General features: G+C 45.3%; 1 protein-coding gene across 2 annotated transcripts in view; it reads right to left on the bottom strand.

The window, feature by feature from the left end:
* The window catches only part of AGO4 (argonaute 4, RISC catalytic component), a 53407-nt gene extending 39080 nt beyond the window's left edge, over positions 1-14327 (bottom strand). The window contains exons 1-2 of one of the 2 annotated variants that reach the window (XR_003115990.1): positions 14231-14327; positions 4468-4633 (exon numbers count right to left, since the gene is read on the bottom strand). Coding sequence is in view for 1 of the 2 variants with exons in the window: in XM_025360283.1 (XP_025216068.1) it covers positions 4468-4633; positions 13511-13529 (185 nt within the window). In the remaining variant the exon portion in view is untranslated. Of the gene's footprint in view, positions 1-4467; positions 4634-13510; positions 13757-14230 lie in introns of those variants that run through there. The other variant, XM_025360283.1, reaches the window with a different exon arrangement.
* Positions 14328-17046: the final 2719 nt, after the last annotated feature.

Raw genomic sequence — 17046 nt, 5'->3', positions numbered from 1 at the left:
GTGGCCGGATCTCAGCTCACTGCAAGCTCCGCCTCCTGGGTTCACGCCATTCTGCCGCCTCAGCCTCCCGAGTAGCTGGGACTACAGGCGCCCGCCACCTCGCCCGGCTAATTTTTTTGTATTTTTTTTTAGTAGAGACGGGGTTTCACCGTGTTAGCCAGGATGGTCTCGATCTCCTGACCTCGTGATCCACCCGTCTCGGCCTCCCAAAGTGCTGGGATTACAGGCTTGAGCCACCGCGCCCGGCCTCATCTTACATTCTTAAATTACGATCAAAAAGTTTTACAGTAAAGAGCTACTTTCCCTGCTATCCTTAATTAATCTTCACAGCAACCTTGTAAAACAAATAAGAAAATGATTATGGTCCTCATATTAAAGAAAAGAAAAAAAGAAAATTCAGAATGGTTAAGTGACCTGTCCCTGGTCACACAATGGTTAAGTGGCAGAACGGCATGACCTTGGACAAGTCACTTAATCTTTCACATATCCATTTCTTCATATGTAAAGTTATGATGACAATAATAATATCACTTCCCTTAAAAAGCGGTTGTCTTGATTGAGCAAATACACAGAGTATTTATTTATTTATACAGTGTTAGGTATAACACATAGAGTATTTAGAACGGTGCTTGTCCCACAATAAGCCTATTTACTCTGATCTGCTCATGGATATCATTCCAAGAATTGTCTTCTCTCCTAAATCATCAAATTTTTCCTCTTTACTGGATTATTCCCTTCAGCATACAAACATGCTCTAATTTCTCTCATCTTAAAAAAAAAATCAAACTTTCTTGGGCCAGGTGTGGTGGCTCACACCTGTAATCCCAGCACTTTGGGAGGCCGAGGCAAACAGATCAATTGAGGTCAAGAGTTCGAGACAAGCCTGACGAACATGGTGAAACCCCGTCTCTACTAAAAATACAAAAATTAGCCAGGTGTGGGGGTGCATGCCTGTAAACCCAGCTACTTGGGAGGCTGAGACAAGGGAATCAGTTGAACCCCAGAGGTGGAAGTTTCAGTGAGTCAAGATCATGCCACTGCATTCCACCCGGGTGAGAGTGAGACTCCATCTCAAAAAAAAAACAAAAAAAACAAAAACAAAATTAAACTTTCTTAACCTCAGTTTCTCCTCACGTGAACATTCTATTTCTGTGCTCCCTTTTGTATCAAAATCCCTTGAAGGAGTTGTCTGTAATTCCTCTTCCCCTTTCTCCCTTGAACTTTCTCAAGTAAGGCTTTTTCTCTACCAAACTACTCTTATCAATGTCCTCCAGTGGGCTCCATATAGCTAAATTCAATGCTCTTTGAACATTAGAAAATCCATCCTTCCAACTTAAAACGTCTTCTTCCTTTGCCTCCAGAGCACCACTCCCCTGGTTTTCTCCTATTCCAGTGGTCTCTCCATGCCAATCTTCCTGCTGATACTTCCTCATTGCCTTTAATCTTTAAGTTAAATTTTTAAATATTGGAGTGCCTCAAGACCCAGCGTAGGAGCCTTATTTTCTCCACCCACATTCACTTTCAACATAATCTCATGAAGTCTCATGGCTTTATCACCAATAAGCTCATGATTCTCAAATGTTTGTCTCCAGCCTGGATCTGTTCCCTGAATCCAACCTTAATACTGTATTCAACCTCCTCCTTTTTTTTTTTTTTAGACTCAGTCTCACTCTGTCATCTGGGCTGGAGTGTAGTGGTACAACATGGCACACTGCAGCCTCGACCCCTGGGATCAGGTGATCCACTTGCCTCAGCCCCGAGTAGGTGGGACTACAGGCATGTGCCACCGTACCCAGCTAATTTTTTTTTTTTTTTTTTGAGACAGAGTCTCACTTTGTCATCCAGGCTAATGTGCAGTGGCACAATCTCAGCTCACTGCAACCTCCACCTCCCAGGTTCAAGTGATTCTTCTGCCTCAGCCTCCTGAGTAGCTGGGACTACAGGCACGCACCACCACACCCAGCTAATTTTTGTATCATTAGTAGGGATGGGGTTTCACCATATTGGCCAGGCTGGTCTCGATCTCCTGACCTCATGATCCACCCACCTCGGCCTCCCAAAGCGCTGGGATTACAAGTGTGAGCCACCGCGCCCAGCTTTTTTTTTTTTTTTTTTTTTTTAATATAGACAGAGTCTGGCCATGTTGCCTAAGCTTGTTGCAAACTCCTGGCTTCAAGCAATCCTCCCACCTCAACCTCCTAAAGTGCTGGGATTACATGTACGAGCTACCACGCCCGACCTCCACTAGCATGTCTAATAGTCATCTCAACTCTGATGTCCAAAACTCACAGGTCGCCTGATCTGCTACTCCTGCTTCTGCTTCTCTTGCAGTTTTCCCCATGTAATAAATGACAACTCCTCTTTTTCCACTAGCTCAGGACAAAAACCCTGGAATAAATCACGACTCATTTCTTTCTTTCACACCACATGTTCAATCCATCAGTAAATCTTATTGACACTACTGTGAAAATATTTGCAGGATCTGACCACTTCTCATCACTATCAATTATACTACTCAAGTCTAAAGCACCATTACTTTTCACCTGAATCATTCCAGGTGCCTCCTAATTAATTTCCATGCTTTTCACCCTTACTTGCTAGGGTGCAATTTCAGCACAGCATCCAGGGCAATCTATTAAAAATATAAGCTAGTCATGTCTTAGATTTATTTAGTCATGTTGTGGGTTTAGTATTTAAAACTCACTTAACCAGAGTAAATGACAAAGTGTTATGAATGCCTACAAGCTCTGCATGATAGAGGCCTTCTGAAATTTCTCCAAACTCATCTCCTATCACACTCCCCTACTCACTCACTTGCTCCAGCAATCCAGAATTATCTGCTGTTTCTTTCTTTTTTTTTTTTTCTTTTTGAGACAGAGTCTCCCTCTGTTGCCCAGGCTGGAATGCAGTGGCACGATCTCCGCTCACTGTAACCTCCGTCTCCCAGATTCAAGTGATTCTCTTGCCTCAGCCTCCCAAGTAGCTGGGATTACAGGCACATGCCACTATGCCTGGCTAATTTTTGTATTTTTAGTAGAAACAGGGTTTCACTATGTTGGCCAGGCTGGTCTCAACCTCCTGACCTCAAGTGATCTGCCCGCCTAAGCCTCCCAAAGTGCTGGGATTACAGGCATGAGCCACCACGCCCGGCCCACTGTTTCTTGAATTCACCAAGCTTCTGACTTTGCCTGGGACACTCTTCATGCAGATATCCCTCACCTCCTCTAGGTCAAATGTTACTTTTCAGTGAGACTTTCCCTAGCTATTTTCATAAATATATATATATACATACATGTGTGTGTATATCTACATATGCATGTGTGTGTGTGTGTGTGTATATATATATACACAAACATATATATTCATTCATATATAAATATCAGTGGCTCATCCTTTCCTCATTTCCTATCTTCCATCTCTACTTTCTTTTTCTTTATTGCATTTATTACCAACTAACAAAGTCTATGTTTTGTTTGCTTCTTCATTTATTTTTGGTCTTCCCCATTAGGATATAAGCTCCTCAAACGTAGAAAGTTTTACCTGTTTTGCTCATGGTGAATTCCCAGAGCACAGGACAATATCTGGCACAAAAGAAACACTCAATAAAATATCTGTTGAATGGATCAATGTTATCCATTACCACCACTTCTACTACTATTGATCTCAGTTACACAATAGCCAATAATGGGTTTACATGAGAATGAACTATACCAGAAAGCCAAATTTTGATCCATAATGAGAAAAATATCAAGTGGCACAAAATATTTCACTTGTCAGAAAAGGCCAATCTTAAAAAAGCAAGAATCTTAGTATCAAACATTGCCTGAATGTCACTGCATAGAAACAGAGAAAAGGAAAGTGGATGTATACTCAGCACACTGTAAGAATATTTGCTACAGGGCTGTCTTCACACCAGGTAAATTCCTGCTATACAGACCACAATACTTACATCATCTCATCAGGACCACTCTTACATAATGCTAGAAATAACTAGAGCTTCTCTCTGTGCTTAGTTTTCTCAATACTCCAAGATGACTTTTCTGTCTTTCTTTTCCCCCAAGAAAACATCTGCAAGTAATCTTCTGTATTGATATATACCTTTCTCATGCCCAAAATCAACATATAACAATAAAATTTTGAATTTCCAGATAGTTCTATTTCCCATAGACATTAATGTCTTCACCTATTTCAGTAAATTTTTGCTACCCTTGGTCAATGAAAGAGTGACCTTTCTCTCTCATAATTAAATAAGTGTTTACTGATTGACTAATAATATATATCCAGCACTTTGCTAGAGCCTACAGAGGATAACCAAGTATGGGACAGCAAACCTGCTATTAAGAAATCTATCATCTTAGAGAGTAACAAAGCCTACAGGTTGGATGAAGTTAGAGAACAACATGATACATAAATAAATTATCTGCACTTAAAACATACAGAAATCCACTCACTCTTTCTAATCCTTACCTGTTGACTCTACGAGGCCGTTTTTCAGGCTTAATATCCACATCATAGTGATACACATCTATTTTAGGAATCTGAACCTGAAAATGATTGGCTAACAGTCGAATTGGTTTTCCAACAGTTCCAAGGCCAGGACGACGAGGTGGCTGAAACAGGCTAGCCGGAGGTCCTAAAGAGATTGAAAGACATTTGCTGTGCTATTTTTTTTTTTTTTTTTTTTTTGAGATGGAGTTTCGCTCTTTCACCCAGGGTGGAGTGCAGTGGCTTGATCCTGGCTCACTGCAACCTCTGCCTTCCAGTTTCAAGTGATTCTCCTGCCTCAGCCTCTCGAGTAGCTGGGATTACAGGCGCCTGCCATCAAGCCTAGCTAATTTTTGTATTTTTAGTAGAGACAGGGTTTCATCACATTGGCCAGGCTGGTCTTGAACTCCTGACCTTGTGATCCACCCACCTCAGCCTCCCAAAGTGCTGGGATTACAGGCGTGAGCCACCGTGCCCGGCCTGCTGTGCTATTTATTCTTCCTGTTGATGATGATGATGATGGCTACAATTATTGAGATCTTATTATTCACTGTACGCACTCTAAGGAATTTGGGGTGTCTTTTGACCTAAAGTTCTCCAGATTTCTAAATATTTTGCCATGTTGCTATTATTTTTAATATAATGACATCAAAATTAGAATGATGAATTCCTCTCAAGCATAGGCTACAGTATAAAATCTTGCAAGAGCATTAGTAGCTCTACAGCTACACTTACAAAATTATATGCATTTTAAAAATCATCTCTAAACTCTGGAGCCACCATCCCCAGAGTTGGAAATGATCTATTAATCTCTCACAAATTAGCCTGCATCATTATAAATTGTACATATAGGAGAAGATTAAACTGTAGCTCTATTTATCAACTTATTTGCTAATTTCAATAGTGAAACAATACCAATAAAGCTAGACCTTCTCATTTATTTTTTTATTTTTTTTATTTTTTGAGACGGAGTCTCGCTGTGTCGCCCAGGCTGGAGTGCAGTGGCCGGATCTCAGCTCACTGCAAGCTCCGCCTCCCGGGTTCCCGCCATTCTCCTGCCTCAGCCTCCCGAGTAGCTGGGACTACAGGCGCCGCCACCATGCCTGGCTAGTGTTTTGTATTTTTAGTAGAGACGGGGTTTCACCATGTTAGCCAGGATGATCTCGATCTCCTGACCTCGTGATCCACCCGCCTCGGCCTCCCAAAGTGCTGGGATTACAGGCTTGAGCCACCGCGCCCGGCCGACCTTCTCATTTATAACTTGATATTTTTAGAACCTGGACAATTTGAGATTTCTTGCTCATAAGATCTAGTTTATTCCACAGACATTTATTCATTTATTCAGTTATAACATGCCTAACCTGTATTATGGATTCAGAAAGAAGACAAAGCCCCTTCTTTCAAAGAATGTACAGTCTAGACCAGTGGTTCTCAACCTGGGGTAATTTTGTTCCCCAGGAAACATTTGGCAAATATCTGGACACATTTTTGGTTGTCACAACCTGAGGAGTGCTGCTGGCGTCTAGTGGAAAGGACCCAGGATACAGCCATGCATTCTATAATGCATAACACAGCCCCCCACAACAAAGAATTACCCAGTCCAAAATATCAATAGTTCTGAGAAAGAGGTTGAGAAACCCTGGTGTAGACAGAGTAATCTTTCCAAACTATTTTTAAAAAGAAAAGATTCCATAAGTTAAAGAAATCTTGCATACTCTCTCCCCTCTTAACATTTCAATGTATATTATCATATCAAATTCTCGAAAAAGTCATGTAATAAATAAACCTGGTTAACTTTACCTCATCATTTAGCTAACTTTTTTTCCCCCACAGAACTCTCTCTTTCTAAGATTTGAACATCTATTAATATTCAGCAGAAAAGGATCTTGTGGAGCACAGTCTGGGAGACACTTGTTTAGAAAAAATCTGACTCCTTTTTGATGACAATATCAAGTGGACACTGGCCTAAAAAAATGAACATCTTTTCTGCTATGAATAGGTATTGAGCAAAGTGGGCTGTGGTTACAATGGAAAGTTACAACAGGTTCTGTTACTGCAATGGCATTTCACTGAGAACAAAGACTTCACTAAGGAGAGAAAACTTTGAAGCAAGAAGTTGTTCTGGGCCACACGTGGTGGCTCACACCTGTAATCCCAGCACTTTGGAAGGCCAAGGCAGGCAGATCACCTGAGGTCAGCAGTTGAGACCAGCCTGGCCAGCATAGTAAAACCCCGTCTCTACTAAAAATACAAAAATTAGCTGGGCACAGTGGTGGGCACCTGTAATCCCGGCTACTCGGGAGGCTGAGGCAGGAGAATCGCCTGAACCTGGGAAGCGGAGGTTGTGGTGAACCAAGATCGCGCCATTGCACCCCAGCCTGGTCAGCGAAACTCCATCTCAAAAAAAAAAAAAAAAAAAAAGAATAACTTATCTTACATATCTAAGTTTGACACAGAGGTACATCACTGAATGATGATAAGTTTGTCATCAAATCAATATCCTGGAGGCAGAGGTTGCAGTGAGCTGAGATCGTGCCATTGTACTCCAGCCTGGGCAACAGAGGGAGACTCAGTCTAAAACAACAACAACAACAAAAAGATGTTGTTCTGGTCCAACATCACTTAGGAAAATTAGAGCAAATACTTTATTATATTTATGGTGACAGATTACCATATTCTAACACTTAAAGTATTAAAAATCATTTTACATATTAATTATTCATTTTCCCACGATATTCTACTTATCCTTCAGAATTTGGTTTAGATGTAACCTCCTTGGAAAGCCTTTCCTGATTCTTCCAGACTACAGGATCCTTCCTCTGTGTTGAAAAGACTGTCTCCATAGGGGAAACCATAGAGGAAGTATAAGAAACCACTTGTTGCCAGGCCATGGTGGCTCATGCCTGTAATCCCAGCACTTTGGGAGGCCGAGGCGGGCGGATCACGAGGTCAGGAGATCGAGATCATCCTGGCTAACACGGTGAAACCCTGTCTCTACTAAAAATACAAAAAATTAGCCGGGCGTGGTGGTGCGCGCCTGTAGTCCCAGCTACTGAGAGGCTGAGGCAGGGGAATGGTGTGAACCCGGGAGGCGGAGCTTGCAGTGAGCCGAGATGCACCACTGCACTCCAGCCTGGGAGACAAAGCAAGACTCCGTCTCAAAAAAAAAAAAAAAGAAACCACTTGTTAGGTTACTCTGTCTCCTTCATTAGATTACAAACTCTTATAATAAATGAACCTCCTGTTAATCTTCTCAATATCTAATGCAGCAGCCATCATGTTGTAAGAATTCAATAAATGTTGAACTGAACGGTGTCAATAATCCCAGATAGAATCTAAAGACAAAAATGATAATTATCTTTCTTTCTCTCCCTCCCTCCCTCCCTTCCTTCCTTCTGTTCTCTCTCTCTCTTCTTTCTCTCTTTTTTTTTTGGGACAGAGTCTCGCACTGTCACCCAGGCTGCAGTGCAGTGGTGCGATCTCGGCTCACTGCAATGTCCACCTCCCGGATTTAAGAGATTCTCCTGCCTTAGCCTCCCAAGTAGCTGGGATTACAGACGCCAGCCACCATGCCAAGCTAATTTTTTGTATTTTTAGTAGAGACAAGGTTTCACCGTCTTGGCCAGGCTGGTCTCAAACTCCTGACCTCGTGATCTGCCCACCTCGCCCTCCCAAAGTGTCTCTCTCTCTCTCTCTTTCGTCTTTTCTTCTTCTTTTTATTTTGAGCCAGGGTCTTGCTCTGTTGCCCAGGCTGGAGTGCACTGATTCAGTCATGGCTCACTGCAGCCTCAACCTCCTGGACTCAACTGATCCTCCTATCTCAGCCTCCAGAGTAACTGGGATACCACGCTCAGCTAATTTTTGTATTTCTTTTTTTGAGATGGAGTCTCACTCTGTCGCCCAGGCTGAAGTGCAGTGGCTCAATCTTGTCTCACTGCAAGCTCCGTCTCGTGGGTTCACGACATTCTCCTGCCTCAGCCTCCTGAGTAGCTGGGACTACAGGCGCCAACCACCATGCCTGGCTAATTTTGATATTTTTAGTAGAGACGGGGTTTCACTGTGTTAGCCAGGCTGCTCTCGATCTCCTGACCTCATGATCTGCCCGCCTCGGCCTCCCAAAGTGCTGGGATGACAGGTGTGAGCCACCGCGCCCGGCCTAGTTTTTGTATTTTTGGTAGAGACAAGGTTTTGAGTTTTGCCATGTTGCCTAGGCTGGTCTTGAACTCCTGGGCTCAAGCAATCTGCCCACGTAGGCCTCCCAAAGTGCTGGGATTACAGGCACGAACCACCGTGCCCGGCCCACTAAAAGTATTCTTATTGCCTGGAGTTAAGTTATACTTCTAGTGTACAAGAGGATCTATCAATACAATTGATAAGACAATTACAAACAAGGTAACAAGGTAAGAAGTAAATAGTAAATAATGTGAGAGGTGATGAACATACTGAATTAACCCAATTAAATTATATAAATAACTCAACTCTGCATATTTCAAGATACACTTAAGCAATCACTGTATCATTCATAAAGTTGTAAGAGGCCAGGCACGGTGGCTCACGCCTGTAATCCCAGCACTTTGGAAGGCTGAAGCGGATGGATCACCTGAGGTCAGGAGTTTGAGACCAGCCTGGCAAACATGGCGAAACTCTGTCTCTACTAAAAATAGAAAAATTAGCTAGGTGTGGTGGTGGGCACCTCTAATCCCAGCTACTCGGGAGACTGAGGCAGGGTAATAGCTTGAACCTGGAAGGTGGAGGTTGCAGTGAGCCGAGATCACACCACCGCAATCCAGCAAGGGTGACAAAATGAGACTCGTCTTAAAAAAGAGAAAGGTTATAAGAAATATAGCTTTATAATAGAAATTTGGAAACAGAAACTTGGATCAAATGACTTGCTTAAGGACATAAGACTTTGAGTTTAAATGCTAACTAGAATCCAAATCTCCTAACTCCTAGCCTAGCACTTTTTTTTCCCAATATACTTCATAATCTTGTGGTATGTATTCTTACCAGAAATACTTGATATCAAAGAGGCAGAGGCAGAAGAATTGAAAGAAAACGATTAAGAAGTGGCAAAAAGTAAATATTATTTGTACCTCCTTTCCTTGGCAAAGAGAAAAGTTAGATGTATCTCCTTTCCTTGGCAAAGAGAAAAGTTAGAAGCTGAGTGATAATTTCTTTTAATAAGCTTAGAAGATTTAGTGTGAAAATTATATATTTTTTTCATTCTAGAAGCTAATTTCTTTTTTATTTTCTTTCTTTCTTTTTTTTTTTTTTTTTTTAATAATTTGGCCTAAACAACAGAGATTTATTTCTACAGCTCTGAAGGCTAGGAAAAATCTGGCTTCTTTGAATTTAGCCAGCTATCTACGTAAGGAAGCAATAAAGCACAGTGACTAAAGCTCTGGAACCAAATTACTTAGGTTTCAATCCTGGTCTCACCACTCCCTAACTGCATGATGTTGGGCCAGTTTCTTGGCCTTTCTGCATCTCAGTTTCCTCATTTATAAAATGGGCACGTGTGTAATAATAATGGCATCTATCCCATGAGATTATGTGTATTCAAGGTTTAACATAAAGGCTGGGCGCAGTGGCTCATGCCTGCAATTCCAGCACTTTGGGAGGCTGAGGTGGGTGGATCACAAGGTCAGGAGTTTAAGACCAGCCTGGCCAAGATGGTGAAACTCTGTCTCTACTAAAAATGCAAAAATTAGCCGGGCATGGTGGGCACCTGTAACCCAGCTACTCGGGAGCCTGAGGCAGAGAACTGCTTGAACTCAGGAGGTGGAGGCTGCAGCGAGCCGAGATCGCGCCATTGCACTCCAGCCTGGGCTACAGAGCAAGACTCTGTCTCAAAAAAAAAAAAAAAAAAGAGGTTTAACATAGTGCCTTGCAATAGTAAATGATCAGGAAATGTTAGCTATTATAATTGCATTTGTAAATATTATAGTCATAGTTAGTGCTCAAAGGTCCCTGAGGTGACTTTTTTTTTTTTTTTTTAGATGGAGTCTTGCTCTGTTGCCCAAGCTGGAATGCAGTGGCGCAATCTCGGCTCACTGCAACTTCCACCTCCCGTGTTCAAGCGATTCTCCTGCTGCAGCCTCAGACTACAGGCGCGCACCACCACACCCAGCTAATTTTTATATTTTTAGTAGAGATGGGTTTTACTATGTTGGCCAGGCTGGTCTCGAACTCCCAACCTCAGGTGATCCGCCCACCTCGGCCTCCCAGAGTGCTGGGATTTCAGGCATGAGCCACTGTGCCCAGCCCCTGGGGTGTTTTTTAGTTGTTTGGTTGGTTTTTTGTCATTTTGTTTTGTTTTGAGGCAGAGTTTCTTTTTGAGGTGCGATCTCAGCTCACCGCAGCCTCTGCCTCCCAGGCTCAAGCCATCCTCCCACTTCAGCCACCCTAGAGTAGCTAGGGCTACAGGTATGCCACTACACCCAGCTAATTTTTGTATTTTTAGTAGAGAGAGGGTTTCACCATGTTGGCCAGGCTGGTCTCAAACTCCTGGCCTCAAGTGATCCACCCACCTCAGCCTCCCAAAGTGCTGGGATTACAGGCATGAGCCACCACACCCAGCCTGGTCCCTGAGTTTTATTTTCAGGGTATCCCCAAAATGTGGTGACAAAGTCAGATAACAGGATTCTCTGAAAGGGTAACTGATATGACTTAACATAGAACAGATGAAGTCAGCCTTAATGAAGAGGAGATGATTAGAAGTCCAAACTCTGGTCTTTATTCCACCATTTGGCCTTTTGAAACCCTAATGAAGTCACTTCATCCTCTCTGAACCTCACTTTTCTCATCTGTAAAATGGAATAGCTACCTGCCTTGCCTACCTCCCAGAGGATTAAATGACCTAATAGTTATAAAGGCACTTTACAAACTGTAAAGTACTGCAAACAACATATTACCAAAATAAGTGGTAATCTAATTAATTATATTTCTGAGAATTGGCAGAAACTGAAACAGGTTGCGGGAGGCGGTGGGGGGGAGGGGGCGGACAGAATAAGACTAGACTAAGGTTTCAGGGACTGTTCAAGTGAGGAGGGCACAAAGCACTAGATCCAGGTGTGCTCTGCCAGAGAAGCAGGGATGATTCTCCAGGTTCTAAAACAGCCTGGATGAATCATCCCACAGGACGATCAACTCCCTTTGCTCTGATTCTATGCTTAGCAGGCAGCTACTTATTAGTTGAGTTTCCAAGGTACTGCAGCACCAAAAAAGGAGTTTGCTAGAGAGCAGACAGGAAAATATTCCACTCAACAGAAAAGATCTATGTGACATTTTGGCTTATTCATTAGTATCTTATAAATATAGTTAGTGAGAATTAATTTTCCACAATCTGAACAATCCTGAGTGAACCACTAAATCCTCAAACCTGCAAAAGCTAAAATCAAACAAACAAACAAAAAAGAGTCCCTGGGCAGTGCCTAACATCACCAGGTTGATCCTTTCCATGAAATTCAGTTTATGCCCACAGTTACACAGTTTCTTTTGATATCAGCTCATAAATGCAACAGTTGTTTCAATTATGAATTACTAGGGGGAGGGAAGAAACATTTGTTGAGCATCTATAGGCACTAGTCTCTATAGTAAGACTTCTCATATACTCTCATTTCATTCTCTCAACAATCTTACAGAACATAATTATTATTACCCTCAATTTAGAGATGAGAAAATGAAAGTTCAAAGGAATTAAGTAATTTGCCCCGGGTCATACAACTCTTACATTACTATATTGAATTTGAACAGAAGTCTGTTACATTCCTAAAGACCTGATCATATCTTTAGCCAGGGGACATATCTGAAGTTAACCTGGCATAATACACTGAAGTTTATCAAATAATATTAATGCGGCAAGCCAATTTATTTTTAAAAGGCATATGAAATTTGATTATGAGGGCCTTTAAACAATACTTGAAGAAGCAAATTAGGGTGGAGTTTAATCACTTAGCTATGCAAACAAGTGCTAAGTAAACAAACCTGCCAAGTTTCCAAACTCAAATGGCAACTCAAATTGTCTACGCATTAAAAAGACGAAACACTCTACGACTAAGTTCATTATGTAGGTAAGATTTGAATATTAAAGTTAATTCTACCACAGCCCCTAAACCCTGCGCTACTTAGCCAAGGCATTAGAAACCTGTTGGGCTTTGAGGTGGAAGCACCAGGCCCCAATACTCAGGGCACTCATTACAGCCTGGAATGGTTCCTCTGGTTTGGATAGAGAGAAATAACCAGAGGCCATTCATATCCACAACAAATTACAGTTTCCAAAGCACTTTCTCCTTCATTTGATCCTCACAACCACTCATAACCCAATTAGAAGAGAACTCAGGGCATTGAAGCCTGTGCTGGAGCAGACTGGCTGGCAACTCCTGTGTCACTCAAAGGCTGTCCCAGACCACTCTGTGACTAACACACAGACTGAGTAACAGATAGAGGCACAGAACCATGTTCTTCGGGACATCAGGGCCTTTCAGAAAGGATGGGCATTTTGTCTCTTGACCTTCAGAGATCATGTGAGGTGTTTGGATGAAGTTCTTCTTCCTCATCTGAAGGCTCTGGACCGTCTGCCAATGCAAAGAAAAACAGGGGCGCGGCCCCAAACCAGGACTACCGGCTGCTAGCAGGCAGCGGGGCCCTTTTCCCGGTCTGGGCCAGGCCTCCGAGCGCACTGGGCAGCGGATCGCCCCTTCTGAGGCCCAAACTACCCTCGCCGCGATCCCGGGCACAAATCATCTCCCCGAAGTGGGACCAAGAGTGGCCTCCGCCAGGCGGAGCGGGTCACCTTCCCGAACCTCCCACTCGGACCTCAGGATCCACCCAACTGCCGTCTGGGGCGCGGTCACCGCCCCCCAGGCCCGGGTCAGCTCCCTCTGCTTCGTGCTGCGGCGCTCGGGTCCCTTTCCCCGAGGCCTGGCGGCCCAAACCCGGCGGGGCGACGGGGCAGCCAAAGTCCCGGCCGCCCGCCCCGGGCACCGGGCCCCGGGTCCCGCCCCTACCCGAGCTCTCTCCTCACCGGGTCCCAGCGCCTCCATGGCGGCGGCGGGGGCCGCCTCGCCCCGGTCCCCGGCGCCTCCCGCTCCGGGCCCCGCCGCCGCCGCCGCCGCCGCCGCGTAACGCTTGATCTCCGGAATATTGGCGCTGGGGTGGCGCCGCGGAGACGCGGGCGCTGGGTAGGGGGCGGCGGCGGCGCCCGGCCCGGGGACAGGGACCCGGCTCCGGCTCTTCCGGCCTCAGCGACAACAAAAACAATCCCCGCCGCCGCCGCCGCCGCCGCCGCCGCCGCCAACGGGAGCGGGAGCGGGAGCCAGCGCGCGCGCCCGCCGGGAGGGGAGGGGGCGCGGGGTGCGCGGGCCCGGGGTCCCGGCGGGCGGAGGGGGCGTGCGCGGGCCCGGGTGCGGGGTCCACCGAGCCCGGCGGGGGGCGAGGCGGGTCGGCGGGACGGGCGCGCGCCCGGAGGGGGCAGTGCCCGGTGGACGTGTCGGGCACGCGCCCGCTGGCCCGCTCTGCCCCGTCCGCCCGAGGAGGCCGTCCTGTGGCCAACGGCTCTGGGGGGCTACGTGCCATCCCCCCAGGGCGTCCTGCAAAAGATCTGGATTCCAGTTCCGCCGACCCACAGATTCAGTTTTCCACTTCTGTGAGTGGAAAGTGTGCTGAGATTCACAGGAGCCACCTCGCCTCCCTCTTCCCTCCTCCCACCCCAGATCGCTTCTGCCATCCTGTCTTTTAGGGTCACCTTAGAGGCAGCAGTCCTCCTTCATCCCTTCATCCAGCACCACACACCCAACGGCGCGTCCCTCTCCGTATAGCCGGAAGGCACCACGGGAATGGACTCTGATGAATGATGCATTCCCTCCCCGGTCCCATGACAAGCGCCTCTGGTCAGCAAATCACCAGTCACTTTAGAAGAGAAAGGTCTTGGCCGGGCGTGGTGGCTCACGCCTGTAATCCCAGCACTTTGGGAGGCCAAGGCGGGTGGATCACCTGAAGTCAGGAGTTTGAGACCAGCCTGGCCAACATGGCGGAACCCAGTCTCTACTAAAAACACAAAAAATTAGCCGGGCGTGGTGTCGGGCGCCTATAATCCCAGCTACCTGGGAGGCTGAGGCAGCAGAATCGCTTGAACCTGGGAGGCGGAGGTTCCAGTGAGCCGAGATGGGACCATTGCACTCCAGCCTGGGCGACAGAGCGAGACTCCGTCTCAAAAAAAAAAAAAAAAGAAAGAGAAAGGTCTTGCTTTCTTGGATGCTTTCCCCTTAGCAGACAAGAGCCAAGGGAGCAGCACCACCTCCAAGTCAGCATGGTCAGCCCAGCAGGCCCGGCATCTTCAGGGCTTTCAGTAAGGACTTTGAGTGGGACAACATTGGCCAACAGGCCAAGAAGCAGTTTCTAGTCAGCAGAGTGAAGGAGCCCCTTGTCCACCAGTTGAAAAGCTACGATGAGTGTGTGTGTGTTGTATTCTTTGCTGGGGCATAACATAGCAAAGTACCACAGACTGGGTGGCTTAAACAACAGAAATTTATTTTCTCACAACTCTGGAGGCTGAGAATCCCAGATACGGTATAGGCAGGGTTGGTTCCTTCTGAGGCCTATCTACTTCACTTGGTAGATGGTGGCCTTCTCCCAGTGACTTCACATGGACTTCCCTCTGTGCGTGTCTATGTCCAAATTTCTTCTTCTTATAAGGACAGCAGTCATATTAGAGTAGGACTCACTCTAATGACCTCATTTTAACTCAGTTACCTCTTCAGAGACCCTGTTTCCAAATACAGTCACATCCTGGGGTGCTAGAGTTAGGACTTCGATATACAAATTATTGGGGTGGGGGACAATTTAGGCCCCTAGCATGTGTGGTAGAATATTCATTTGAGCACCTACCATGTGCAGTCATAGAGCCAGGTAATTTTTTTTAATGTAATGATAAAAAAATGTTAGCATCACACCCTTGTCATGCACTCTGCTATGGGCTTCTCATGTCACTCAATCTTTACAACCACCAGTAAGGTAGATATTGTTAAGAAAGGTATTTGTACAGATGATGACACCAAAGCTCAGGGAAGTTAAGTAAGTCGGGCTTTGCATTATATGATGTTGCAGTGAAGCATGGGAAAATTGGAGTTCTAAATCTTGCATTGAAGTCCTGGCTAATTCTCTCCCTGATTGATTATGGAACTGGGACTTTTAATCTAGTGCCTACATTCTTGTCTACTGATACCATACTCTATATTCTTTTTTTCTTTTTTTTTTGAGACGGAGTCTCACCCTGTCACCCAGGCTGGAGTGCAGTGGCGTGATCTCGGCTCACTGCAAGCTCCGCCTCCTGGGTTCACGCCATTCTCCTACCTCAGCCTCCCGAGTAGCTGGGACTATAGGCGCCTGCTACCATGCCTGGCTAATTTTTTGTATTTTTAGTAGAGTCGGGGTTTACCATGTTAACCAGGATGGTCTCGATCTCCTGACCTCATGATCCACTTGCCTCAGTCTCCCAAAGTGCTAGGATTACAGGCATGAACCACCGTGCCCGGCCACCATACTCTATATTCTTTTCACAGCATCATGCTACCTCTCTATTAAACCAGATAGTAACCAGAAATAGTAATAGGGGATAGAAAGTTCAAAGGGGAGAAAGTATTTACGAAATGGTCAGACTGCTGTACAGCTAAGAAGAAAAGAAAAACCAACTAGAGTTCAAGTTTTTCACTACATGCTAAGTTCGTCCTAGAGTTTAAACAATGCAGGTGTCTCAGATAGCCTGGTTTGTGGCTGACTTTCCCAACCCCACTTCCTAACATAATTTCTCCATATTCTATTTGCTACCCTAAGCAGAGACCATAGCTTGTTCCCTGGGCTGAAAATAGTTTTACCACTAGCTTCAGAAACCGAAGTATGAAATTTGTTCGCCCCATAGTTCCAGTTGGGACCGAAATGTCTCACTCAACAGAGTGATTCTTGATTACTCTGATCATCTACCTTCTCATTTCAAAACTCACTCTCACTCAGACACCCACTGTTCCTTTTCCAAAAACTATTCCTACAGAACCCTCCCAAACCAAATTTCTGCAGTCAATAAACTCCTCTAAACCTCGGCCGGCTCAGCAAGTCCTCCCTCCACTTCCTGCTATGGCTGAGAAGAAGCCATGACCCAGAATGCCACTTCCCCTGCAGCTCTCTCTGATGGTGGTTGCTCATTCTTCCACATCCCACATGCCTCCAGGACAGGGTAGGGCATGAATGAATAATTGACAATATATTTGCCCCCATCATACGAAACTTTGAATCCTTATGTTCATATTAAAACCATTTGCCGGACGGGCACGGTGGCTCACACCTGTAATCCCAGCACTCTGGGAGGCTGAGGCAGGCGGATCACGAGGTCAGGAGATTAAGACCATCCTGGCTAACACGGTGAAACCCCGTCTCTACTAAAAATACAAAAAAAACAGCCAAGCGTGGTGACACGCACCTGTAGTCCCAGCTACTTGGGAGGCTGAAGCAGGATAATCGCTTGAATCCCAGAGGCAGAGATTGCGGTATGAGCTGAGATCACGCCAC

Source organism: Theropithecus gelada, chromosome 1 (genome assembly GCF_003255815.1).
Source record: "Theropithecus gelada isolate Dixy chromosome 1, Tgel_1.0, whole genome shotgun sequence".
NCBI classification, from domain to species: Eukaryota; Metazoa; Chordata; class Mammalia; order Primates; family Cercopithecidae; genus Theropithecus; species Theropithecus gelada.
This window is presented reverse-complemented; position numbering and strand designations above follow the sequence as displayed.